The sequence below is a fragment of the Cervus elaphus genome, chromosome 23, assembly GCF_910594005.1.
Source record: "Cervus elaphus chromosome 23, mCerEla1.1, whole genome shotgun sequence".
Taxonomy (NCBI): domain Eukaryota; kingdom Metazoa; phylum Chordata; class Mammalia; order Artiodactyla; family Cervidae; genus Cervus; species Cervus elaphus.
In genome coordinates, this window is record NC_057837.1 from 48,086,009 (window position 1) to 48,113,779 (window position 27,771).

At 37.3% G+C, this 27,771-nt stretch overlaps 1 protein-coding gene across 3 annotated transcripts in view; it reads left to right on the forward strand.

Annotated features, from left to right (window-relative positions):
* The window catches only part of MCM8 (minichromosome maintenance 8 homologous recombination repair factor), a 51,349-nt gene that overhangs the window by 9,961 nt on the left and 13,617 nt on the right, over positions 1-27,771 (forward strand). For all 3 annotated transcript variants that reach the window (XM_043884745.1, XM_043884743.1, XM_043884746.1), the window contains exons 8-16: positions 3,350-3,435; positions 8,338-8,489; positions 8,738-8,933; positions 11,427-11,457; positions 12,123-12,263; positions 15,114-15,255; positions 20,693-20,888; positions 22,635-22,854; positions 23,185-23,394. In XM_043884745.1, the coding sequence (XP_043740680.1) occupies positions 3,350-3,435; positions 8,338-8,489; positions 8,738-8,933; positions 11,427-11,457; positions 12,123-12,263; positions 15,114-15,255; positions 20,693-20,888; positions 22,635-22,854; positions 23,185-23,394 (1,374 nt within the window). The remainder of the gene's footprint in view (positions 1-3,349; positions 3,436-8,337; positions 8,490-8,737; positions 8,934-11,426; positions 11,458-12,122; positions 12,264-15,113; positions 15,256-20,692; positions 20,889-22,634; positions 22,855-23,184; positions 23,395-27,771) is intronic.

Here is a 27,771-nt window from a genome sequence, read left to right on the forward strand (position 1 = left end):
TTTTAGGCTGTAGCCAAAGTACTTTCCAGAATGTTGGTCCCAACTTACACCCCTTCTGGTAGTACTTTCAGGCTATTATAATTTCCCCATATTTTCATTAACACTTAATATTGTTGGGTTTTTTAATTTTTACCAGACTGATGGGTATAAAATGGTATTTCATTTTTAATATGAATGTCTATGATTTCTGTTATGTTTGAGCATCTTTTCACATGTTTATTGGCCATTCAGTTACTTTATTGAATTTTGTTTTAATTTCTGTTCATTTTTCTGTTTATACTATTGATAGAAGTTTTTATGAATTCTAGATATTAAACAGGGTTCCCTCATAGCTCAGTTGGTAAAGAATCTGCCTGCAATGCAGGAGACCTCGGTTTGATTCCTGGGTCAGGAAGATCCACTGGAGAAAGGATAGGCTACCCATTCCAGTATTCTTGGGCTTCCTTGTGGCTCAGCTGGTAAAGAATCACCTGCAATTTGGCGATTGGGAGACCTGGGTTCAATCCCTGGGGTTGGGAAGATGCCCTTTGATTTCTTACATTATAGATATTTTCTCCCAGTCTTCAGTTTATTTTTAACTTTGTGGTACATTTTTTGTTTTAGAGTTTTACATTTTGACATGGCTAGATTGATCAGTCTTTTTCCTTATGACTTTTTTACATTTTATGCATGGTTTAAGAAGGGCCCCTCACTCAAGCATTATAAGCATCTGCCTTACAGTTTCTTCCAATATTTTTAAAATTTAATTTTATTCTTTTTTTTGGGGTATAGCCAATTCACAATGTTGTGATAGTTTCAGGTGAATACACACACACACACACACACACCACGCACACACACACACACGCGCACACACACACACACACACACACACACACACACACACACACATCTCCATTCTCCCCCAAACACACACACACACACGTCTCCATTCTCCCCCAAACCGCTCTCCCATCCAGGCTGCCACATAACATTGAGTAGAGTTCCATGTGCTATACAATAGGTCTTTCTTGGTTATTCATTTTAAATACAGCAGTGTGTACATGACCTTCCCAAAGTCCCTAACTGTCCCTTCCACCTGGCAACCATAAGTTTGTTTTCTAAGTCTATGAGTCTCTTTTCTGTTTTGTAAGTAAATTCATTTGTGTCTTTTTAGATTCTACATATAAGGAATATCATGATATTTCTCCTTTTCTGACTTACTTCACTCAGTATGACACTCTTTAGGTCCATTTATGTTGCTACAAATGGCCTTATTTCATTCTTTTTAATAGCTGAGTACTATTCCATTGTATGTATGTACCACATTTTTATCCATTCCTCTGTCAATGGACATTTAGGTTGCTTCCATGTTTTAGCTATTGTAAACAGTGCTGCAATGAACCTTGAAGTGCGTGTATCTTTTCAGACCATGTTTTTCTTCTTCCAGTACTTTTAAGTCTTGTATTTTCTATTTAGATCTTTCGTCAATCTGAAATTTAACTTTGTGAATGGCATTAAGCTAAGGATCTAATTTTATTCTTTTAGGTGAAAACCCAATTGTCACCATTTATGCATTAATATTTCTGTTTCTACTGATGTGTAATATGTCATGTGTAGTACACTGTACTCCTGTAGACACGTGAATCTGTTTTATATTACTGTTCCTATACCAGATCTACATGATCCTATTTACATTGACCTTATAAAAACTTTTAATAAGGTAGGGAGATTTGCCATACCTATTCTTTTTCAGAGTTGCCTTTATCATCCTTAGACTTTAATAAGTTTAGCATTAATTACATTTTTACTCAAATTGAAATTCCTAAGGCTTCCTTCTCTTGTAGGAAGAACAGAATGTGTTAGATTCAGCTGTTGGTTCTGAATAGTCAATAGTGTTGATAAATGTGTGGCATCTACTATTTGGGCTTAAGATTCAGGACTGCCTTTAGGTCAGAGAGGTCAGGTGTTTTTTTTTTTTGTTGTTGTTGTTTTTATTTTATATTGGGGGCCATGCCATGCATGTAGAATTTTAATTTCCTGAACAGGGATTGAACCCAAGACCTTGGAGTGAAAGTACAGAGTCTTAACCACTGGATCACCAGAGAATTCCCTGGAGAGGCCAGAATTTAAATCCTGATTTAAATCAGATATTTTCTGTAAATATTATCTGACCAAGGAATTTCTATACCCTATAATATAGTAGGTAGAAACGCTAACTTGTTATTCATGTGTCTGAACTTAAGTAAATCAAAGTGATCAGAAAGATGATTGTTCCAGGTGGTCTCTGTTTTAGTGACTATTGCTGCATAACTAATCACCATAGTGACTCAGGATAACAATCATTTTATTATTTCACATGGTTTCTGTAGGTTGAGTTTGGAAGAACTGGTTGTCTTGGTATTTCTAGGTCTTGATCTCTTATGGAGCTGGATGGAACAGCAAGGGACTGGAGTGGCTGGGTGCTGGCCAGCATCTCGTCTCTGTAGTATTTTTCTGTGTGGGCTGGTTTTGGTTTCTCACACACAGTATAGTTGCTCAGGACACTCATTCTGCTCACATGACTGCCGATAGCTTCAAGAGGCAGAGTTCCAGCTGACAGCAGAAATGGCTTTGCCTCTTTTCAGGCAGCCTCAGAAGTCAAGCAGCATCACTTCTGTCACATTCAGTTGGTTTCAAAGTGAGTCACAAGCCTGTCCACATTCCAGGAGAGGGAAATTCGACTCCAACTCTTAATAGGGGAGTGGCAAGGTTCTGGAAAGGTTTGAGGGGAGATATTACAACCTTATATTTGGAAACCACAGTTTGCCACAGTCTCTGTACTTATAAATGCATCTTGAGGTACTTAAGTGATTTATGAAAATAAATGACTCATGAAAACTTGAACACTGACTTACATGTTGAGGACTGCCTGTGTGGTACAATAAAAATATTATGTTTAATAGTATACAGACAGTGCAGAAAGAGATTAGATAGGAGAATTGGGGATTAAAGAAGACCCAAGAAAGGCTTTTGAAAAAGAGAAGATTGGGGCTGGGTATGTGGGACTGGATATAAGGGAATGTTCAAGGATTGGGAGACTACTTGAATACAAAGGAAGAAATAAGTGCTTGGTGTGAGAGGCAGGTAAGGAGCCTTGCATACCCGCAGCAGAAAGAATAAGAGCAGTAAGCAAGAGATACCAGGCAAAAAAGTACCTCAGAAAGAGAGTAATAGAAGGAAATAGATCATTGCAGCTTTTAGCTCATCTTACTTTAATACTGTTCTGGGACCAACTTTTAAACATACTAAATGAAGCATTTTAACTTGAATTTTCCTGAGATATGATTATAATTTAGCAAAATTTAAGTGTGAATTAATCTTGTTGCAGTGTCCTGTACCAGCATGTCGAGGGAAGTCATTTACGGCTCTTCGTAGCTCTCCTCTCACAGTTACAATGGACTGGCAGTCAATCAAGTAAGCAATCAGACTATTAAATAAAAGGCAGGTTTTAGAGCTCTTATAATGCCAAGTTAATCTACAGTATTCTTGTATTATACGTTGATTCTTAGGTGTAGATAGTAATAAAGTATAAAAGGTTTATTTGGTGAAGCGTTATGTGTTGAAGTGATAATTATCTTTATTTGAGATTTGTTTTCTATCAGATTCCAGAAGGGATTTGATGTGCAACTATTTTGTCGTTTTGCTACTGAGAAATTACTTTATATCTCATTTTATGTGACTCATTGAACTGGATTTACATAGAAGCAAAGCTGAATGACAGACTACAGTCCATGGGGTCACAAAAGTCAGACATGACTTAGCAATTAAACAACAACAGTGTTTCATTTCATAATGAAAAATAATATTGTTTTCAAGTTTTAAAATAGAGACTCCCTTAGAAATAGATACTTCATTTTATGTTCACACTATTCATGAGACATTTTACTGTATAGGTATTTTTAAAAACTTGGTTTTTTTTTTTTTGAAAGTCAGATAGTTTTCTCTCTGTGTGTATATTTTTAGTCTAACAGTTTATCCCATTTTTTTTCTGGCTATAGTCCCATAACTCATCCCTAAATATAATGTAATGGATAGCTTTGAAGTCAGAGTGCTATCCAGGAAACTTCTAAGAACATAGGGGAAATGAAGTAAATTGCTACCAAGCCCTGTCCTAACTTGACCTCCTTCTGCCCTATAAAAACCAAGACCAATATATACAGTAATTAGCTGTGCACTATGCTGAGATGTTTACAAACAGCATTTTATAGAAGACAAAATGTTTAAAACTCTTGAGTGTGATCACGTGCCTTGCGAATGGGGAAGCCTGGTTTCTAGCCTGTGTCTATAGTACTTTCACCACTGAAGAGGGTAGTGAGGGCCTCAAAGGTGCCATGAGGTCCACATAGATGCATGGAAGATCTAGTGATTTAATTATATTATTATGGCTTTTAAGTGATTTTAAAGTCTCTTTGTTTTCAGGTAAAAATAGCAGACTAAAAATAGGCTTAAGTATTTTAACTGAATTTGAATGATCATCTCCTAATATTAGGAAATCAAACTTAGGGGTAGACGATTGAGAAAAGGAGGACATTTAAATCCTTTTTGTGGGTTTTTAAAAGGTATTACTCAAGTTCATTTTAAATAAGTCAGTTATAGTAAAACTTTGTTAATGCAATATTAGCTTACATGATAGTTGTTTTAGTCTATTGATAAAATGATTTTTTTGCCCTAGAAGAAAGGCCGCCTTCCTGCCATATATAGTAAATTCAGTTTCATTTTTTCCTGAGCCTTAGCTTGGATGTCCATAAGGAATTAGTTATAGTTTTTCAGCTAGCATTGAAACGTTTGGATGCATCAGGGTGACAGTTTTATAGTGTATATCAGAATCAGAAACAGGCCCAGTTCTAGGAGTTCATCTGATGAAGACAGTCACAACACGTGCAGAAATTACTTGCTGAAGGTACATTTTCACAGTGTTGATGACCAAAAATGGAGAATAGCCTAAACATCTGAAGAAAATTTATAAGGATGGGACAGTGAATTATTGTATAGCCACTAATTACGATGATGTAGGAGAGTGTTTTGAAATGACATCCAGAAATGTTTACACTGAGTTTAGTGATAAAGCAGGTCACAGAATGTTTTCTACTATTAATATATAATACTGACTTTATTTATCTTTTTTAAAAAACAACACTGGTAAATAAAAAGACATGTTGAGAGTATACTGTTTGAGAAGTGAGATGAGGGTGATTGTTACTTTCTTCTTTTTGTTTATCTGTGTTTTTAAATTTTTCCAAAGGTGACATAGAAATAGGTGTTCTTTTAATAAGAAAAGTCTAAAATATACCTTTTTTAAACCAAGATGATCTTAGCATGTTTGTGTCATTCTGATACTTCTCACTACAATTCACCAGGATTTTTTTTAATTAATTAATTTAGTTTTGGCTGTTCTTGGGCTTTCTCTAGTTGTGACGAGTGGAGGCTACTCTCTAGTTGTAGTGCATGGGCTTTTCATTTTGGTGGCTTCTCTTATTGCAGAGCACGGACTCTAGGCATGCAGGCTTAGTTGTGGAACGTGGGCTCAGTAGTTGTGGCTCATGGGCTCTAGAGCATGGGCCCAGTAGTTGTGGTCCAGGGGCTTAGTTGCACTGTGGCATGAGGGATCTTCCTGGACCAGGGATCAAACCTGTGTCTCCTACATTGGCAGGCAAATTCTTAACCACTGGACCACCAGGGAAGTCCCAGTTTGCCTTTTTAAAATGTGCTTTGAAAGTTGAAGGTAGTGGGTAACTGTGCAGTAGGGTTTGTGCTTACATTCATCATGTAAGTGATTAAAAGGTTTTAAAATAATGCATATTAAGTGTTTTAAAAAGCTTAACGTAGAAGATCACAGTTCCTGCAACTTCTTGTTGCCTTATACATAATTCTAGATAGCATTATCATGTCTCTTTCTTCACTTACATGTCACTTACTCATCCACTCTGTGAGCTGAGGACATTAGAGACATGGTACCTGCTTTTCCTTCTTCCCCTTCCAGCTTTGGACTTTTTTCAGCTAAAATGTTATTTTTAAATTGTCAAGGTTTGCTTCTGTTTCCTAATCAGAATTATCTGTCATGTTTTTTTTTTTTTTTTCCCTTCTCTTTTGTACCTGTTAAACTCGGTTTTTTTTTTTTTTTAATTTTTATTTATTTATTTATTTTTTGGGTCATACATTGATATGAATCAGCCATAGATTTACACGTATTCCCCATCCCGATCCCCCCTCCCACCTCCCTCTCCACCCGATTCCTCTGGGTCTTCCCAGTGCACCAGGCCCGAGCATTTGTCTCATGCATCCCACCTGGGCTGGTGATCTGTTTCACCATAGATAGTGTCATGTTTTATTCATAGGTCATATCTGATAAAACCAACAAACAGCATTTATATTTTTAATGATAGTGTAAATATTGTTAAACAAAGAATCAACTCAGATGATCAGATGCCAAGAGAAGCAAATGTAATTTGTGTAATTGGGTTGGGTTGTTTTGTTGAGTTTTTTTCCCCCTTAAAGGAAAATGACCCAAGCATCAAAATCAAAATGGATTATCTTTGGGAATTCCCTGCTGGTCCAGTGGTTAAGAATCTGCCTTCCAATGCAGGAGCGTGGGTTCGATCCCTGGTCAGAGAACTAAGATCCCACGTGCTATGGGACAGCTAAGCCCGTGGGCTGCCACTACTGAGCCCATGTGCCACAACTAAGATACAGCCAAATAATTTTTTTTTTAAAAGAGAGAATGTAAAAAAAAAAATTAAAAAAAAAAAATAAAATAAAAAAAAATAAAAGAGAGAATATTTTTAAAAAATGGATTATCTTTTCTCATGCTTCACTGAATTATCCCATATTTTAACACGCTTCATATTTGGACTTTAACCTTGTTGTTTAGCACTTTTCCAGCTCTTTGTAATCTTTTTATCCATGGTGTTCTGGAAAAAATATTTATTTATTTAACTGCATTGGGTCTTATTTGTGGCACATAGGATCTTTGTTGTGGTGCCCAGGGTTCTCTAGGCATCACAGGCTCCTCTCTAGTTGTGTTACTTGGGCTGTAGAACACAGAGGCTCAGTGGTTGCAGCATGTAAGTTCTCTAGTTTGAGCATGTGGGCTTAGTTGCTCTGTGGCCTGGGATCGAACCCATGTCCCCTGAATTGCAAGGCGGATTCTTAACCACTGTACTGCCTGGGAATCTCCCTACCCTTTGTTTTCTTTATGCTCTTCTCTAGATTTCTTTTTTTTTTGCTTCTATCCTTTCTGTAAATGTTTGCTTTTTATATACGTCTTTAACTTTCCTGATTTCACACTTGTGTTTTTCAATAGTTTCTTTTTATAGCAGCTTATTCTTGTTTTATGAAGGTAATGTTTTCTTAGAAACTCTTAGCTTGTTTTGTTTTTAATGCTCTTCTCCTTTTTGAATTGTTGCCATTTCATCCTCAAATATCTGTTGAGGAATGAGAAATTTGAAGTAGGTAGGGTAGTGCTATTTCTTATTTCTTTGTTATTTCTTAGGTAGGAGTTTTTCTTCAAAAAGCCTCATCACTGGATAGAAGGTAGAGTTTTGACTGTCAGATTTTGCTTTATGAATGTGTTTTTTATTTTGACTTGGGCTCAAGTGCCAGAATGAGAAGCCTTACGCTGGAGCTCTGTCTCCCCTCTGGACACTTTAGCTACCTTCACAGAGCAGATGGTCTGTTTCCTTGGAACAGTGCTCTGGTTTTGCTGGGCGGGGAGACCTGATGGCTTTGGTTGGGTGCCCTCATTCTTCTACCTTCCTGTCTACCCACCTTCCAAATAATTTCTGAATAGCTATTCAGTGACTTGCTTTCAGTTAATTATCCTGTTTTGTTTCAGCCATCTACTCCCAGTTTTCATTCCTGCCAGCTCCAACTTAGAAGGCTCTCTGGGGCTGAGAACATTGGCTCCCACTTCTCTTGTACCTGTGTAAATTTTTCCTGTGTGTGTTCTGGAATTCATCTTATTTTATCCATCAGTACGTTCCCATTTTCTGTTTTCTAAAATTTCATATCTCTTACTTGTTGATGGCACCTCTGCACACCCCCGAATTTCCCTTCACTCTTTTAGTGACTGTCATCTTGGTGCACATTTTGATGGGAAGGTAGGCAAATGCGTGTGCCTTTTCTGCTATCTTTAATTGGAAATTGCCAAAGTAGTTTTAGATATACTGTTGAACCTTTTTAAACTAAAAAAAAAAAAAAATAAACTAAAGAACTGCCCTTTATCTAGCTTAGCACCATGTGGACCCTGAATAGTTAATATGTTGAAGAAATAACCTAGAGTCAGTGTAAGTACTGACTGAAAATTGTTTAACTTTTTAGAATACAGGAGTTGATGTCTGATGATCAGCGAGAAGCAGGTCGGATTCCACGAACAATAGAATGTGAGCTTGTTCATGATCTCGTGGATAGTTGTGTCCCGGGAGACACAGTGACTATCACCGGAGTTGTCAAAGTCTCCAATGCTGAGGAAGGTGTGGTATAACTTTCCTCAATTTGACTGTCTCTCTGTAGTTTGTGAGCATTCTTCTTTTCCCTTTTAAAGATATTTCTGAATTTGCAGTAATTTAAAGAACTCCTTGATTCTTATATAGGTGAAACTTTTTCTCTAAAATAAAGGTTTATTTAGTAATATAACTCACCATGCCTTTCTTTTACATTCTACTTGAGTCTCTGTAGGGAAAATACCAATTACTGTATTTTTGTACTTTGAAATTTACAGGTTCTCGAAATAAGAATGACAAATGCATGTTCCTTTTGTACATTGAAGCAAATTCTGTTAGTAATAACAAAGGACAGAAAACAAAGGCTTCCGAGGATGGATGTAAGCATGGAGCGTTGATGGAGTTCTCACTTAAAGACCTTTATGCCATCCAGGAGATTCAGTCTGAAGAAAACCTGTTTAAACTCATTGTCAAGTATGTATGAGATTATCTCAAGTTTTATTTTATCATGTGCATGTTGTGGGTGCTTTTGACTACCAGTAACTGAAAACCAGTCAAAATGGTTGCAAATTACAATTCATTAGACATCCTTAGACCTGTGCAGCCCAGTCACTGAAAGAAGGAGACTAAAGGGTGAACTGTATACATAATGTTTAAAGAAGGGATAACATTTCATATTTTATTTCATATTCATATTTGAACTGAAATTTCATATTCAGTTCAAAGAATTAGAATACATAAGGCCATATATGAAGTATTATGTTGAATATAAAGAAGTATTTTCCATTCATCGATTGTATAATCCTATTTGTACAAAAAGGGCAGAGTGGAAGAGATAATTTAGCCAATTACTCATTTTTGTATAGCCTGTGAGCTAAGATTGGTTTTTATGTTTTTTCATGACTGAAGAAAATCAAAAGAAGAATATTTCATGACACACATAATTACAAGAAAGTCAGATTTTGCTGTCCACAAATAAACTTTTATTGGAACACAGCCACACTCGTTCATTTACATAGTATCTGACTGCTTTTGAGCTACAGTGATAGAGTAGATGTGAGAGATGGGTCACAGATATTTACTGTTTGTACCTTTACAAATAAGATTGCTGATCTCTAGTTGAAACAATAAGGAAAATTTACTATCTCACATTAACTGATTACTTAACAAAAGAATCATGGGGCAGTGAATTCCAAAGTAATTTCAATTAGTTGTATGTAGAGCGTTGTTTGTTTACTTTTAGAAAGCAAGAAAGAGAGTCACATAGAAGTCACTTACTATTGAGAAGTATTTCAGAAGTTTTTATTTCTGTGTTATTGTCCTGCAATAGAGAAGAAACAATATAGAGGTACTTTTGCTTTAGTGGTTACAAACTTTTTCAGGGAGATATAAATCTAAGTTAGAATCTTGCTTCAGCCACTTCCAGTTGTAGTCTGAGGCATTTAATTTCTCCTCCTAAAGTAGAAATAATAATAGCTGCCTCAGAATGTTATTCTAAAGATTAAATGAGATTTCATTATATACTTAACATGGTTAACACAATGTACTGTTATTTTGGCAGTTTTTTGGGTAATTTTGAAGAAATAGAAAATGAGAGACTAAATAGTAGATGTACCAAACAGAGGTACAGAACTGAGATTTTGAAGTGCATTGTATTAGAAAAATTGATCTTGTCATTTAGCCTTTGGGCTCTAGGAGAATTTGACACTTTTTTATTTCTGTCTTTAATATATTAATTAGCAAGCTGGGAAAAGTATAGATTCCTTGAGGGTTTTTTGTTCTTAAACCCTCAAAGATATCCTTTGACTAGATAGCCATCCAAACACATCCTGGTAGATAGGGTGCCTTGTGCTAGGGAGACTCAGTGATCTGGTGATAAGTGGTGGAGTGGTGAGTGGTCTGTAGCAGGTGGCAAGGAACTCCCTGGTTGAGGACCAAAACGCCTCTTTGGTACCTCTTACCAATTATAATAACAGTGGACATGTGCAGTGGTCCTTTTTCTGCCATACTTAATGAAGTATGTATGTTAATATGAAAAACTTGGATTTCCTTCCTACAGTTTGCTTTTACCTTTTAGTTCTAAATTTAGAATTTTTCATGGCTCTCCATTTGTTAATCTTGCAGGGATTGGTAAACTAGGAAAGCTGCCTATTTTGGTAAATAAAGTTTTATTAGAACACAGCCCCACCCATTAATTGGCAAATTATTGATCACTCCTTTGATAAAAGTTGGGTAGTTATGACCCAGACAGTAAAAGTGAAACTATTTATTTTCTGGCCCTTTATGAAAAATGTTGTCAACCCTTGCTAGATTAACAAATGGAAGCCTTTGAGAAGAGAATGGAGAAGACAAATAGAAGGCTGTTTTAGTTTAGGTTCCTTCAGAAACAATGATTTGCATAAGTGTGGTTTATCTGGGAGATTATCCCCAGAAACACTGGGAGGGGAATGAGAAAGTGAGACAGAGAAGGGAGGTAGTCAGTGTCTGGTGCCTTAATGAAGGCTTAATCTTTTCTGAGGCCTCTGGGACACTTGACTGAAGACCTAGCCTCAGTATTTTTCCATTTAAGGGTCTAGATTTGGAGCTGCTCCTGAGAATATTAGACATGCCAGCACTTCTGTTCTGCCCAGCCTGCCTTCTGCTAATGCTTCTGCAGCCATAGAAAGCCTTTTGGCACACAGATGCAGTTGCTTGGTAGGAGGTGAGCAGTGATCTGCAGGAATGATTGCCAAGGGGGAATGGCAGGATACCAACTTTGTGTTTACATTTATAAGTATCCTGTCTCCCTTACACAGACACAATTTCTAAAGTATTCTTCCCTTTATAGATTCATCAAGAATTTTGATAAATTTGTTGGAATAAAGTTTCTTGAGCTGTTTGGTACTAAGTAAATTAAGCAGATTGTAAAGTAGATCCTCTTTATCACCTGAAAATGTTAGAATTTATAAATCGTATTCTGTTTTTCAGCTCGCTTTGCCCTGTCATTTTTGGTCATGAAGTAAGTATTTTACTTCATTTTACTCAAAAATACATAAATTTAACAAAAATAGAATATAAAGATTTTGCAAAAAAATAGTAATTTCTGTTAGCCAGTTATTCATAGTTTAATATGAATCATTATTCTCCATAAATGAATGATGTGAGAGAGAAACCACAGTCCTTTGTAAGATAGAGCTTCCTGCCAATTAGAGTTAATAGGAATGGACTTCTTTTAAAGTGACTCTGAACACAGTAGATGGTAAAGCAGAAAGTAACAAATACTTCTCAGTTTTGTGGAATTGATTCAGTGCCTGGCAAGGTAGGTCTTCACTTGGTGACTTTTTAAAAAAAATTTATTTATTTATTTTACTTACAACACTGTATTGGTTTTTCCATACATTGACTTGACTCCGCCATGGGTATACATGGGGAGGGAGGTGGGAGGGGGGTTCAGGATGGGGAACACATGTATACTCAGTGACTTTTATGATACCTTATTTTATATGCTTTCTAATCATTTACATTAAAGAAGTGTATTTTTACACTTAGGAAAAGAGAAAAGCAACATGCAGTCATGTTTAAAAAAAAAAAAATCCACACACAAATGTAAATATAGGAGGAGCACCCCTTTTGCTAGTCATCTTTGTCTTTCTTGTTTTTTCTCTCTCTCCTTTCACATTTGAGCTTGTTAAAGCAGGTTTGATATTAGCACTCTTTGGAGGAAGCCAGAAATATGCAGATGACAAAAATAGAATTCCGATTCGAGGAGACCCCCATGTCCTTGTTGTTGGAGACCCAGGCTTGGGAAAAAGTCAGATGCTACAGGTAGGAAATCAGACATTTAGGATTTGACCTTTTGCTTATAAAATGCATGAATAATTCACAAATGAATTTTCCTAAAACGTGTGGTATTTGTGTTCCAGAGGATATCATTTGTCAGGTAGTGTGAGTGAGATGGAGTTTGTGTGAGTGAGTAACTTGTATCTGACCATCCTTTCAAATTAAGCCAGTCTCCTGTCACACAGGCTGTACAAACATACTGCTGAGTTAAAGATGTCAACTATTGTAAAATATTAACCATTTTCCTAACCCCTATTTTTTAAAAAAATAGATTTTTTTCTTTTCTTTTTTAAAGTATTTATTTAATTTATTTGGCTGCACTGGGTCTTAGTTGTGACATTCAGGGTATTCAGTTTTCATTGGGGTATGTGGGATCTTTAGATGCGGCATGCAAATTCTTAGCTGCAGCATGCAGGATCCAGTTCCTTGACCAAGGATTTAACTCAGGGCCCCCGCCTCCTGCATTGGGAGGATGAAGTCTTAGCCACTGGACCACCAGGGAAGTCCTCCTAACCGTTTTTTGTATCCAGCATTGCTTTACTAGTCTTTATTGTTGTGACCTCACCTATGAATAGAATAGTTCAAGAAAGTAAAGCAGGTTCACCCAGTATCTCTTTATACAACTATATAAACACTGAATTAGGCTTTAAGAGTAGTCTGATAAAGGTCAATCCTATCCATCTCCACTGCTTCTCTCGGAGTCTAAAACAAGGAAATTCCCATGACCAATATGTTGTTGGTCCCCAAGATTTTAGCTCTGCCCATCAGAGTCTAGTAGTTCTCCCCATGCTGCCCTAGAAGGTGCAGCCTTTGGAATGCTTATGCTTGGAGTGACACCTGCCAAGCCAATGTAAGAATGGTTAGGAACCCTATCACTATCAGCATTGGAGTTTTTTGAAAATATTGTGGCCTTCCCCAGTATTAAGAATTAAGAATCTCTTGAATAAGGGTCCTAGCATCTACATGTTATAACCACAGGTGATTCTGAAGTGCAGCCAGAATTGAAAACTGGTCTCCCCATTGTATTATAAACCTACTGCCCATCAGAGCCATTATTCCCTATGGCTGAGTGTTAAATTAGTTTTTTTTTTTTTTTCTATTCATTTAAAGTTTCATATAAATCACAACTAGTTTATTGTGTTACAAGTTAACTGGGTGGTGCCTGGAAAGGGACTTTGGGAATGCTAGTTATGTTGTTTCTTGATCTGGATGCCAGTTGCATGGAAATTTGTTGAACTGTACAGTTATATGTACTATAATTATGTACATTATATTTAAATAAAAAGTATACTTCAACAAATCACTCAGTTATTTTAATTTCTAATCTGACATTTTAAAAATCCTTTGTTTTCATATTTTGTTTGTTTTGGCCATTTGGGCCAACTTGTTTTTATTTTGTTCTGAACCCTTGTTACAAGCCTGATAACTGAGACACAGAGTATCCAGTTATAGGTGAAACAGAGTAGATGGTAAAAATGAAAACAGTGTACTTAGGTAAGGGTATGTGGGTAAACGTGTGTGTGGGAATCTGAATTTCATGTAAGTCTGCTAGCCCCACTAAGCCAGGGTTTTTAAAAATTAGGCTAATACTAATAGTTATGATGGAAAAGACTCTTGAGTCCCTTGGACTGCAAGGAGATCCAGCCAGTCCATCCTAAAGGAGATCAGTCCTGGGTGTTCATTGGAAGGACTGATGCTAAAGCTGAAACTCCAATACTTTGGCCACCTGATGCGAAGAGCTGACTCATTTGAAAAGACCCTGATGCTGGGAAAGATTGAGGGCAGGAGAAGAAGGGGACGACAGAGGATGAGATGGTTGGATGGCATCACCAACTCAATGGACATGAGTTTGGGTGAACTCCAGGAGTTGGTGATGGACAGGGAGGCCTGGCGTGCTGCAGTTCATGGGGTCGCAAAGAGTCGGACGCTGACTGAGCAACTAAACTGAACTGAACAGTTATGAGTTGTTTATATTTTTAAACTATTTTCCTTTGACCATTTAGTAAGCCAACATATTCTCAAACTAACAACTAAGGAATTAGAAGTAACAAAAATAATGATAGCGACCGTTTATTTAGCTAGGCACCAAAGCTTCACATTAGGTTGTGTGCTACATCAGTCCAGAGCACACTATTGACATAGCAGGGTAAGCACTGCCTACTAGGGCTGTGAGGTGCACAGAGGTGTACAGTGGCCTTGCACGAGGCACATATTATATGCCATGTACCAGGTTAAGTGCCTTGCACATATGATCTCATTTAGTCCTCAATGCAGTATGTAATAAAACATAAGGAAGCTGAGGTTTCAAGAGAGGTTCAAGAGCAGCACCACCAGTAGGTACATGATAGAGCCAAGATTTAAACAGGTCTGCCTGACTCCAGAGGTCCATGCTTTTAGCTGTTGCACTACTTAACTACTTTTCTGTGTGCTGTTACCTTGTTTGAAGGTGAACACTATTAAGCCATTTTATTACCTGGTGTTTAAAGAAGCACTGGGGTTTCTGAAACTATAATTAATACATACATATTTGCTATTTTAACTTGAAGCATAAGTTGCAATGGTCACATGACCACAGACTTTAGAATCAGGCTGCTCGGGTTTGATTTAATCCTAACTTCACACCTTCATAGCTGTGTGAGTTACTCTCTTCAGACCTTTGTTCTACATCAGTAACAGGTGTATAGTACTGTGTATAATACTGTATAATATTCTTACTGTGGTGGTGAAGATTGTACGGGAAAGCTTTTAGAAGAATGACTGGCATATAGCTAATGTTTGTGAGCCTCTACTGTATTATTCCCCTTTTACTTTCTTTTAAACTCTCCATTTCATTAGGCAGTATGCAGTGTTGCTCCACGTGGCGTGTATGTTTGTGGTAATACCACAACCACCTCTGGTTTGACTGTAACTCTTTCAAAAGATAGTTCTTCTGGAGATTTTGCTTTGGAAGCTGGTGCCCTAGTACTTGGTGATCAAGGTAAGAGGCCAAAGCACATAATAATTCTGGGGCTTTTTTTCTTTTAAGTCTTTCTTTTTCAATTACTTTCTTTACATTCTGTTCCAAGAGTCATTTGGATAGCACTTTCCAACCAGTGAGTTGAGAATGAGTGCCAAAAAAACTAGAAATACCCATCTCATTGTTTTGTGTTTTCATGATATGACAGATAGTTTTTATAAGAAACCTAGTTGGAAGTCTCAGCAGGAAGAGATTGACAGTTGGGCTTTGCTGCCTGTTTCTCTTTGTGATGTTTTAACCCTATTGGGAAAACATATACCTATGTATGTGTCAGGCAGTGTGTACCCAGATTCTAGTCCAGCTGAGATCATTCCTTCCTTCCAGTTTGCCAGCAATGTCACATTTCTAAATCCAGTAACTGTCAGCCATGTTTGGCACAGCTGATGACTGCATCAATGGAATACTTTATCTCCGTGGTTTCCAGGACACTGCACTCTTCTGATTTTCTTCTTTGTTTATTCACTGTTCAGTCTGTCTTTACTTTGTTCTTCATCTCCCCAACCTCTTAACTGGTTGGCTCCTCAGAGTACTTAGTTTTTGTAGTATTTTCTTCTCAGCCTGTACTTATCTGCTTGGTTATTTTATCTAGTTTCATGGTTCTTCACCTACCTATATGCTGAAGTTTTCCAGATTTATGTTTCTTCTCCCTTGAACTCCAGGCATATATGTCCCTTTGCCTATGCAGTGTCTCTGCAACTTTCTCAAACCTAGCACATCCAAAGCCAAAATCTTGATCTTCCCCTCTCAGTAAATGACAGTTCCATCCTTCTATTTGCTCGTATCAGGAAACATGAAGACATTCTTAATTTTGTCACATACCTCACATCCAGGCTGTCAGCAGACTTTGTTTGCTCTACCTTCTGGACACCACTTATCCACTGCTGCTGCACCATCATCTCTCGCATGGATTATTACTGTGATCTCCTAGTTGGCATGCCTGTGACCACCCTTGCTCTTTCTATTGTTTGTAACAAGGCAGAGAAATCCCATTAAAACTTAGATCACATTGTTCTGTTCAAAACCCTCCAGTGCCTTCCCATCTCACTTGGTGAAAGCCAGGTTTGATAGTGACACAGATGCCCTTTAATCACTATTTCATATTCTGGCCTTTAATCACCTCTTTTGCCTCATTATCTACCCGTTTCTTCACTCTTATTTCCTCTTCCCCAGCTACCCTGGCCTCCTTGCTATACCTTGACGTATAGTACCAGCACTCCAGGCATGTCATGTTCCCACATCACAGCCTTTGTACTTTGGAACCTTCTTACTCCAGATAGTTTGCAGGGCTCTTTCAATGTTTTGTTCAAAAGACCCCAGTGTGACCTTCCCTTAACAACACATTTTACACTGTATCCCCCACCCCCACTGACCCTGTTCTCCTTATCCTACTCTGCCTGTCTTGCCCAGAGCATTTTACCTGCTCATATACCATATGGTTTACTTTTTTTTATTGTCTGCCTCCAACACTGAACAGAATGTAACCTTCACAACAAGTATGGAGAATTTTGTCTTTGCACTGTTATATCCACATGCCTAGAATATAGTCTTGTTTTTCAGTTGATAAATCATGTCCAATTATTTGCTACCCCATGGACTGCAGCACGCCAGGCTCCTCTGTCTTCCCCTGTCTCCAGGGGTTTGCTTAAATTCATGTCCACTGAATTGGTGTTGCTATCTAACCACCTTATCCTCTGCCGCCCATTTCTCCTCCTGCCTTCAATCCCAGCATCAGCTCTTCGCATTAGGTGGCCAGAGTATTGGAGCTTCAGCAACAATCCTTCCAATGAATATTCAGGACTGATTTCCTTTAGGATTGGCTGATTTGATCTTGCAGTCCAAGGGACTTCTTGGTCTTCTCTAGCACCACAGTTTGAAAGTATCAATTCTTTGGCATTCAGCTTCCTTTATGTTCCAGCTCTCACATCTGTACATGATTACTGGAAAAACAATAGCTTTGACTATACAAACCTTTGTTGGCAAAGTGATGTCTTTGCTTTTTAATACACTGTCTAGGTTTGTCATAGCTTTCCTTCCAAGGAGCAAGGGTCTTTTAATTTCATGGCTGCAGTTACAGTCTGCAGTGACCAAGAAAATAAAATCTGTCACTCTGTGTGTGTGTTAGTTGCTCAGTTGTGTCTGACTATTTGTGACCCCATGGACTGTAGCCTGCCAGACTCCTCTGTCCATGGGATTCTCCAGGCAAGAGTACTAGAGTGGGTTGCCATTTCCTCCTCCAGGGATCGTCCAGACCCAGGGATTGAACCCATGTCTCTTAGGTCTCCTGCATTGGCAGACAGGTTATTATCTGAGCCACCAGGGAAGCGCTAAAATCTGTCACTGCTTCTACTTTTTCCCCTTCTATTTGCCATGAAGTGATGGGACCAGATGCCATGATCTTAGTTTTTTGAATCTTGACTTTTAAGCCGGCTTTTTCACGCTCCTCTTTCACCCTCATCAGGAGGCTCTTCAGTTCCTTTTCACTCCCTGTCATTGGAGTCATATCATCCACATATCTTGAGGTTGTTGATATTTCTCCCAGTAATCTTGATTCCAGCTTGTGAATCATCCAGCCTGGCATTTCACATGATGTACTCTGCATATAAGTTAAATAAGCAGGGTGATAGTGTACAGTCTTGTACTCCTTTCCCAATTTTGAACCAGTTCGTTGTTTAGTTCTAACCAGTTGACACGCATACTGGTTTCTTAGGAGACAGGTGAGGTGGTCTGGTATTCCCATCTCTTTAAGAATTTTCCACATTTTGTTGTGATCCACACAGTCAAAGGCTTCAGCTAAGTCAGTGAGGCAGAAATAAATGTTTTTCTGGAACTCTCTTGCTTTTTCCATGGTCCAAGAATATTGACAGTTTGATCTCTGGTTCCTCTGCCTTTTTTAAATCCAGCTTGTACATCTGGAAGTTCTCAGTTTACGTACTACTGAAGCCTACCTTGAAGGATTTTGAGCGTGACCTTGCTAGTATGTGAAATGCAGGCAATTGTACGATAGTTTGAACATTCTTTGGCATTGCCCTTCTTTGGGGTTGGAATGAAAACGGACCTTTTCCAGTCCTGTGGCCACTGCTGAGATTTCCAAATTTGCTGACATATTGAGTGCAGCACTTTCACAGCATCATCTTTTAGGCTTTGAAACAGCTCAGCTGGAATTCCATCAGCTCCACTAGCTTTGTTTTTAGTAATTCTTTCTAAGGCCTGCTTGACTTTACACTCCAGGATGTCTGGCTCTAGGTGAGTGATAATACCATCATGGTTATCCAGGTTATTAAGACCTTTTTTGTATAATTCTTCTGTGTATTCTTGCCACCTCTTCTTATAAAAAGCATTCAGTAAATATTTGATGAATTCATAAATTCTAAAACATTTCTCTGGTTATTGTATAGCTCATTAGAAGTGACAATATTTTTACTAAGTTAGCAGATGAAGAAAATAATAAGCAGGAAGAGGTTATTCAGATGGTAAAGAATGTGTTTGCAATGCAGGATACCTAGGTTCAATCCCTGGATCAGGAAGACCTCCTGGAGAAGGAAATAGCAACCGACTCCAGTATTTTTGCCTGGAAATTCCATGGACAGAAGAGCATGGTGGGCTACAGTCCACAGGGTTGCAAAGAGTCAGATACAACTGAGCAACTAACACTTTCACACTTTGTTAAACTGTCAGATCTTCCATTAAATAGAAGTTGAAGGTGATACAGTGTTTAGCTGTGCAGATCGCTAATGGGATTTAAGATGCAGAGTGTTAAAAGTCCATGGCCATCTCTTTCAAATCTATGCAGATAAGCCAAGCATTATGATGGTAAAAATATCACTGTTAACAAAAAATATATATATATATATTACTGTTAAAATACAAAAGAATATTAGTCAACAGAGACCAGATTCTAGAAACAAATATAATCCTATCAAATAATAAATAGGATCCTACTAAAATCTTTACTGAAGACTTTCAAGGGAGAAAATGAGAAATAGAGCTGTTTTATATTTCTCTTCTTCAATATCTGATGACATAACCAAAAAATTGTTTGAAAACAAGCAACAAGATATATCAATTGTAGACAAACTAGAAAGAGCTTAAAATGTTCATAATTTAAACTTTATGCTTTAAAACCAGGTATTGGCAAACTTCAGTCCACAGATCAATCCACCCTTCAGCCTGTTTTAGTGTAGTCCACAAGCTATTTCATTTTTTAAAAATCTTTTTTTACTTTTCCTTTTTTTGGGGGCTGCATTGGGTCTTCATTGCTTCCTGAGGGCTTTCTCTAGTTGCAGCAAGCAGGGGCTACATTTTAGTTGTGGTGTGAGGGCTTCTCGTTGCAGAGCACAGGACATGTGGGTTTCAGTAGTTGTGGCGTGTGGGCACAAGCTATTTTAAAGGACTGTAAAGAACAAACAAAAAACCCAAGAATATGTGACAAGACTGTATGTGGCCCACAAAACATCAAAATCTGCCCGTTTATAGGAAAAGATTGCCAGCTCTTGCTTTAAACTTTGCAAAGTGGCAGAGAGGTAGCTTGACTTTATTCCTACCCTGTCCCCACCTCTGAAGAACTATTACTAGTAATCTCGAGAATTTCCAGTAATACCATCAATTCCAGAGAGGTCTGCACTGACTGGTCATAGAGTAGGTATACAGAGGATTAACCATAGCAAAGCCCTTGGGGCATGACCACCAAATTATCATGGTATGAAGAGGAGGAGAGGAAAAATATTACAAGATAATGTTAGAGGGCCTCCAATAACCTCTGGATTAGATGTAAAATACATCTGGCACATAAAATGCCTTCATTCAGTGATGGTTCTTCATATTTAAAGAGTTTGAGTGTACAATTAACTGTAAGTTCTGTAGTCAACACCTGGTATTGCTGAGACCTGCACTCTAGTCTTCTGACTTTAGAGCCCATGTGTTCCTTCCCAAATCATGCTGCCCACTGTTCCCAAAGACCCAGCTCATATAGCACCTTTTTCTTGAAACCTTTCCAGATTCCCCTTCCTCTTTTAATCCCACCTCACCCCCAGAAAGTTCATATGATGATGCATATCTATTATAGTTGTTAAAATACACTATCTTTAATGTGTATATCCTTACCTCATCTGTTCAGATTTAACTCTTTAAGCTTTTGAGAGTTACTCTCATATCTTCATTTTTGTAACCCTCACATGTAGTGCTTTGCCTGTGGAAAATGCTAATTAAATAACAGTTAAATAAGACCAATATTTTATTTGCTGTAAATCAAGCACAAATTTTGTACTGTATGACACTTCATAATTTTAACTGTTGGAAACTTATGGAAATATGCTTTATTGTGGAATAATTTCTTTCCTGTTAGGTTTGAAACTTGACCAAAGGAAAAATTGTTGTCTGAATTATTTTACTGTGGTTGCAGGTATCTGTGGAATAGATGAATTTGATAAAATGGGGAATCAACATCAAGCCTTGTTAGAAGCCATGGAACAGCAGAGTATTAGTCTTGCTAAGGCTGGCATGGTTTGTAGCCTCCCTGCAAGAACTTCCATCATTGCTGCTGCAAATCCAGTTGGAGGACACTACAATAAAGCCAAAACAGTTTCTGAGAATTTAAAGTAAGTCTCTTCAAATATTTATACTTTAATATATTGAATCCCTATAGATATGAAAAAGATAAAGATAATTGTGGACATATGGATATTTTACAGAAGTTGCAAGTTTCCAATAAATGTACAAAAATGTGTTAGAACACTCCATTAAAGCAATGAAGTGCTATTGACATCTACCAGATTGGCAGACATTTTAAATATTAATCATTCTTGTCAGTGGGGTGGGGAAATGGAGTCTTACATACATTGTTGAGATTTTGAAGGACAGCTTGGCATGTTTATCACTATTTTAAATGTACTTTCTTTGTTCCAGCCATTTCTTTTAGGAGTTATATTCACAGAAATAGGCACAAGAATACACAAAGATATGTTGACAGGGTGGGTTTTACAGCATTGTTTATCACCATCACAAACTGGAAACAACTTGAAATGCTCATTGACAGGGAAGTGGTTGAACTATATAGTAAGACTATACTGTGGAAAGCAGCAGTTAGAAGAATCAAAGTAGCTCTGCATATACTCTGATAAGAAACATGTCTATGCTTTACTGTTAAGTGATAGGAGCACGTTACCTGCTTATTTGTATGTGTGATGTGATCCTTTTTTCCAAAACCAGTATTTATGTCTATATGTGAGTATGCTTTCTCTTTTAATTTGTTCTGTACAGGTTGGACAAAATGTTTGGGAAGGGGAAAATAGACTCAAGTGATGCATAAGTGAAAAAAAGACAAAAAGATGCCTCAGATGAAAATTTAGAACTTTAAAAATTCTAGTGGGAAACAAAATGCTAATTTTCTAATATTTAGTAATAGCTACTTTTTCTTTTTTTTTTTTTTAAATCTTCTGGCTATGTGTTGGATCTTACTAGGTCCCCAACCAGAGGTCGAACCCTCACCCCTGCATTGGCAGGGTGGAGTCTTAACCACTGGACTGCCTGGGGAGTCCCAGTAATAAATACTTTTATTGTAGAAATGGTACATAGTAACATACACAATTTTACTTTGAGATTCTGGGTATTTCTGTACTACCAGCACCAAAAAAGCCATCCATCTTACTAGTGTTTCTTAGTAAAATGACAAAATCCTAGATTGGAAAGATCAGAAAGATCCTATTAAACAAGGATCCAGGAGACTTAGATTCTGATTTTAGTGGTACCACTGGAACGTTAGTCAGATTCTTTAAATCATTCTGGATTTCAGTTTGTTGGTCTCAAATAAAGGAGTTGTGTGATTGGTAGATTCAAAAATGATTAAGTAGGACACAGCACTTTTACTATAATGACTAACAGGCATATAGAGGTATATTTGAGAAAAAGTGGTATTTTGCTTCTAAATGGGCATAGGTGCTTTGAGAGACTCAAAGACTCTCTTTTGGTGAGACAAAAGATGTAAAAGATTAAGAATTTCTCAACCAGATAATCTTCAATGTATTATGAAGCATTCTAGCTTGTAATTTCAATGATCCTAAATCATCAGAAGTCATATAGAACATAAGAGAAGAATTTAGTTTTGATGGTGTGAGAAAAGGCATCTTAACATGTGGGTACATATAAGCCTGTGCACATGTGACCTGGTATGTCTCTGGAATTGGTGGGTACATTGAATCCAGAAGCTATTGCTTGTTTCCTTAACCTAAAGCTTCATTTTTTAAGTTCTACATGGAACTTGATTAGTAGTAAAGAAGTGAATAAACAGCTTTCTAGGTTTTCTGTTTAATTCCAATCACTGTTTCTTCTTTCTTTCATACCTTTAGAATGGGGAGTGCCCTACTATCCAGATTTGATCTGGTCTTTATCCTGTTAGACACTCCAAATGAAGATCATGATCATTTACTCTCTGAACATGTGATTGCAATAAGGGCTGGAAAGCAGAGAGCTGTTAGCAGTGCCACAGTAGCTCGTATGAATAGTCAGGATTCAAATACTTCTATACTTGAAGTGGTTTCTGATAAGCCACTATCAGAAAGACTAAAGGTAAGTTTCTTCTCTTTAATAATTTGGTTCAGTTTTGTTTGAAAGTCAGAGTTCAGTGTGTTGCTTGTTGTAGAGCAGTAGTACGTAAACTTTCTTAGCAAATACCTTTTATATTATAATACTAGAGTTTATATAAAGTTCAATTGAAATAATCTAAGTCAGCTAGACCAAGAGCTAGAACTGCAGAGTTTGGTTTATTTGGAGAATATAATATTTATCTAAGTATTAGAATATTTTAGAATATTATATTTATCTAAACAAGTTATTTTAGCAGAAAGATTTTATTTGCTACATATCCTTGTAATCTTGGGCCTTTTTATCATGTTTTAGGTGGTTCCTGGAGAAACAATAGATCCAATTCCCCACCAGTTATTGAGAAAGTACATTGGCTACTCTCGGCAGTATGTCTATCCAAGGCTATCCACAGAAGCTGCTCAAATTCTTCAGAATTTTTACCTTGAGCTCCGGAAACAGAGCCAGCGGTTAAATAGCTCACCAATCACTACTAGGCAGCTGGAATCTTTGATTCGTCTAACAGAGGTTCATTTATTTTAAGTTCTTGCTCTTTTGGCTTAAAAAGGGGGTACAGGGTTATAAGATTTCTCTTAAATTTTCTGTGTAATTATTTGCTTTTCTTCCTATTGGGTAACATTAGAAATGGGTAGATAAAAAAATTTTTTAAAGGTTATGGAACTCAAAACCTATGGGATACAGCAAAAGCAGTTCTAAGAGGGAAGTTTATAGCAATACAATTCTACCTCAAGAAACATGAAAAACATCAAATAGAGAACCTAACTTCACACCTAAAACAATTGAAAAAGAAGAACAAAAAAGCCCCCAAAATTAGTAGAAGAAAAGAAATCATAAATAAATGAAAAAGAAATGAAAGAAACAATAGTAAAGATAAATAAAACTAAAAACTGGTTCTTTGTGAAGGTATACAAAATTGACAAGCCTTTAGTGAGGCTCATCAAGAAAAAGAGAAGAATCAAATCAACAAAATTAGAAATGAAAAAGAGGTTAGAACAGACAATGCAGAAATACAAAGGATTATAAGAGACTGTTATGAACAACTATATGGCAATAAAATGGATAACCTGGAAGAAATGGACAGATTCTTAGAAAAGTTCAATCTTCTAAGACTGAACCAGGAAGAAATAGAAATTATGAACAACCCAGTTACAAGCACTGAAAATTGAAGCTGTGATCAAACATCTCCCCAAAAACAAAAGCCAAGAACGAGATGGCTTCACAGGAGAATTCTATCAAACATTTAGAGAAAAGCTAATGCCTATCCTTCTAAAATTCTTTCAAAAAATTGCAGAGGAAGGAACACTTCCAAACTCATTCTACAAGGCCACCATCACCCTGATATCAAAACCAGACAAAGACAACACAAAAAAAGAAAACTACAGGCCAATATCACTGATGAACATAGATGCAAAAATCCTCAACAAGATTTTAGCAAACAGAATTCAGCAACACATCAAAACTTATATACCATGATCAAGTTCAGTTTATTCCGGGGATGCAAGGATTCTTCAATATATACAAATCAATCAATGTGATATACCATATTAACAAATTGAAAGATAAAAACCATATGGTCATCTCAATAGATGCAGAAAAAGCCTTTGACAAAATTCATCACCCATTTATGATTAAAACTCTTCAAAAAATGGGCATAGAAGGAACCTACCTCAACATAGTAAAGGCCATATATGATAAGCCCATAGCAAACATTATTCTCAATGGTGAAAAACTGAAAGCATTACCCCTAAGATCAGAAACAAGAAAAGGGTGTCCACTTTCTTCACTATTATTCAACATCGTTCTGGAAGTCCTAGAAATAGCAATCAGAGAAGAAAAAGAAAGAAAAGGAATCCAGATCAGAAAAGAAGTAAAGCTCTCACTGTTTGCAGATGACATGACACTGTACATAGAAAACCCTAAACATAGTATCAGAAAATTGCTAGAGCTAATCAGTGAATTTAGCAAAGTTGCAGGATACAAAATCAATACACAGAAATCACTTGCATTTCTATATACTAACAATGAAAAATCAGAAGGAGCAATTAAGGAATCAATCCCATTCACCATTGCAACAAAAAGAAATATCTAGGAATAAACTTACCTAAGGAAACAAAGAACTGTACACAGAAAATTATAAGACACTAGTGAAAGAAATCAAAGATGACATAAACAGATGGAGAGGTATTCCATGTTCCTGGGTAGGAAGAATCAATATTGTGAAAATGCCTATATTACCAAACGCAATCTACAGATTCAGTGCCATCCCTATCAAATTACCAAAATGGCATTTTTCACAGAACTAGAACAAAAAATTTCGCAATTCATATGGAAACACAAAAGACCCAGAATAGCCAGGGCAGTCTTGAGAAAGAAGAATGAAGCTGGAGGAATCAACCTTCCTGACTTCAGATTATACTACAAAGCTACAGTCGTCAAGCCAGTATTGTACTGGCACAAAAACAGAAATATAAACCAATGAAACAAGATAGAAATACCAGAAATAAACCCATACACCTATAGGTACCTTATTTTTGACAATGGAGGCAAGAATATACAATGGGGCAAAGACAGCCTCTTCAGTAAATGATGCTAGGAAAACTGGACAGCTACATGTAAAAGAATGAAATTAGAACACTTCCTAACACCATACACAAAGATAAACTCAAAATGGATTAAAGACCTAAATGTAAGACCAGAAACTATAAAACTCTTAGAGAAAAACATAAAACACTTGATGACATAAAGCAAGATCCTCCATGACCCACCTCCGAGTAATGGAAATAAAAACAAAAGTAACCAAGTAGGACCCAATTAAACTTAAAAGCTTTTGCACAGCAAAGAAAACTATAAGCAGGGTGAAAAGACAAGCCTCAGAATGGGAGAAAATAATAGCAAATAAAACAACTGACAAAGGATTAATTTCCAAAATATACAAGCAGCTCATACAACTTAATACCAGAAAAACAACCCAATCAAAAAGTTGGAAAAAGACCTAAACAGACTTGTCTCCAAAGAAGACATACAGATGGCTAACAAACACATGAAAAGATGCTCAACATTGCTCATGATTAGAGAAATGCAAATCAAAACTACAATGAGATATCACCTCTCACTGGTCAGAATGGCCATCATCAAAATGTCTACAAACAATAAATGCTGGAAAGGGTGTGGGGAAAAAGGAATGCTCTTGCACTGTTCAAAGGAATGTAAATTGATACAGCCACTATGGAAGATGGTATGGAGATTCCTTAAAGAACTAGGGATAAAACCACCATATGACCTAGCAATCCCACTCCTAGGCATATACCCTGAGGAAACCAAAATTGAAAAAGACACATGTATCCCATTGTTCATTGCAGCACTATTTACAATAGCTAGAACATGGAAGCAACCTAGATGTCCATCAACAGATGAATGGATAAAGAATTTGTGCTACATATACACAATGGAATATTACTCAGCCATAAAAAGGAACGCATTTGAGTCAGTTCTAATGATGTGGATGAACCTAGAACCTATTATACAGGGTGAAATAAGTCAGAAAGAAAAGGATAAATATTGTATTCTAAACTGTGGAAAATTCTGAAAGAGATGGAAATACCAGACCACCTGACCGACCTCTTGAGGAATCTGTATGCAGGTCAGGAAGCAACAGTTAGAACTGGACATGAAACAGACTGGTTCCACATAGGAAAAGGAGTACGTCAAGGCTGTATATTGTCATCCTGCTTATTTAACTTATATGCAGAGTACATCATGAGAAATGCTGGGCTGGATGAAGCAAAAGTTGGATTTAAGATTGCTGGGAGAAATGTCAATAACTTCAGATACGCAGATGACACCGCCCTTGTGGCAGAAAGTGAAGAAGAACTAAAGAGCCTCGTGATGAAAGTGAATGAGGAAAGTGAAAAAGTTGTCTTAAAACTCAACATTCAGGGACTTCCCTGGTGGTCCAGTGGCTAAGATTCTGTGCTCCCAGTGCAGGGGGCCCAGGGTTTGATCCCCGGTCAGGGAACTAGATCCCACATGCTTCAATTAAGGCCTGGCATAGCCAAATAAATAAATAAAACATTTAAAAAAAAAAAAAACTCAACATTCAGAAAACTAAGATCATCGCATCTGGTCCCATCACTTCATGGCAAATAGATGGGGAAACATTGGCTGACTTTATTTTGGGGGGCTCCAAAGTCTGTAGATGGTGACTGCAACCATGAAATTAAAAGACACTTACTCCTTGGAAAGTTATGATCAACCTAGACCATATATTAAAAAGCAGAGGCATTAGTTTGCCAACAAAGGTCCATCTAGTCAAGGCTATAGTCTTTCCAGTAGTCATGTATGGATGTGAGAGTTGGACTATAAAGAGCCCCAAAGAATTGATGCTTTTGAACTGTGGTGTTGGAGAAGACTCTTGAGAGTCCCTTGGACTGCAAGGAGATCAACCAGTCCATCCTAAAGGAGATCAATCCTGAGTGCTCGTTGGAAGAACTGATGTTGAAGCTGATACTCCAATACTTTGGCCACCTGATGCAAAGAGCTGACTCATTTGAAAAGACCCTGATGCTGGGAAAGATTGAAGGCAGGAAGAGAAGGGGGTGACAGAGGATGAGATGGTTGATGGCATCTCCGACTCAGTGTGCCTGAGTTTGGGTAAACTCCAGGAGTTAGTGATGGACAGGGTGGCCTGGCATGCTGTGGTCCATGGGGTTGCAAAGAGTTGCACACAACTGAGCAACTGAACTGAACTGAACTGAACACTTATATACAGAATCTAGAAAAATGGTATTAAAGAGTTTATTTACAGGGCAGCAGTGGAAAAACAGACATAGAAAATAGACTTATGGACATGAGAGGGGAGGAGGGGATGAGATGAATGGAAAGAGT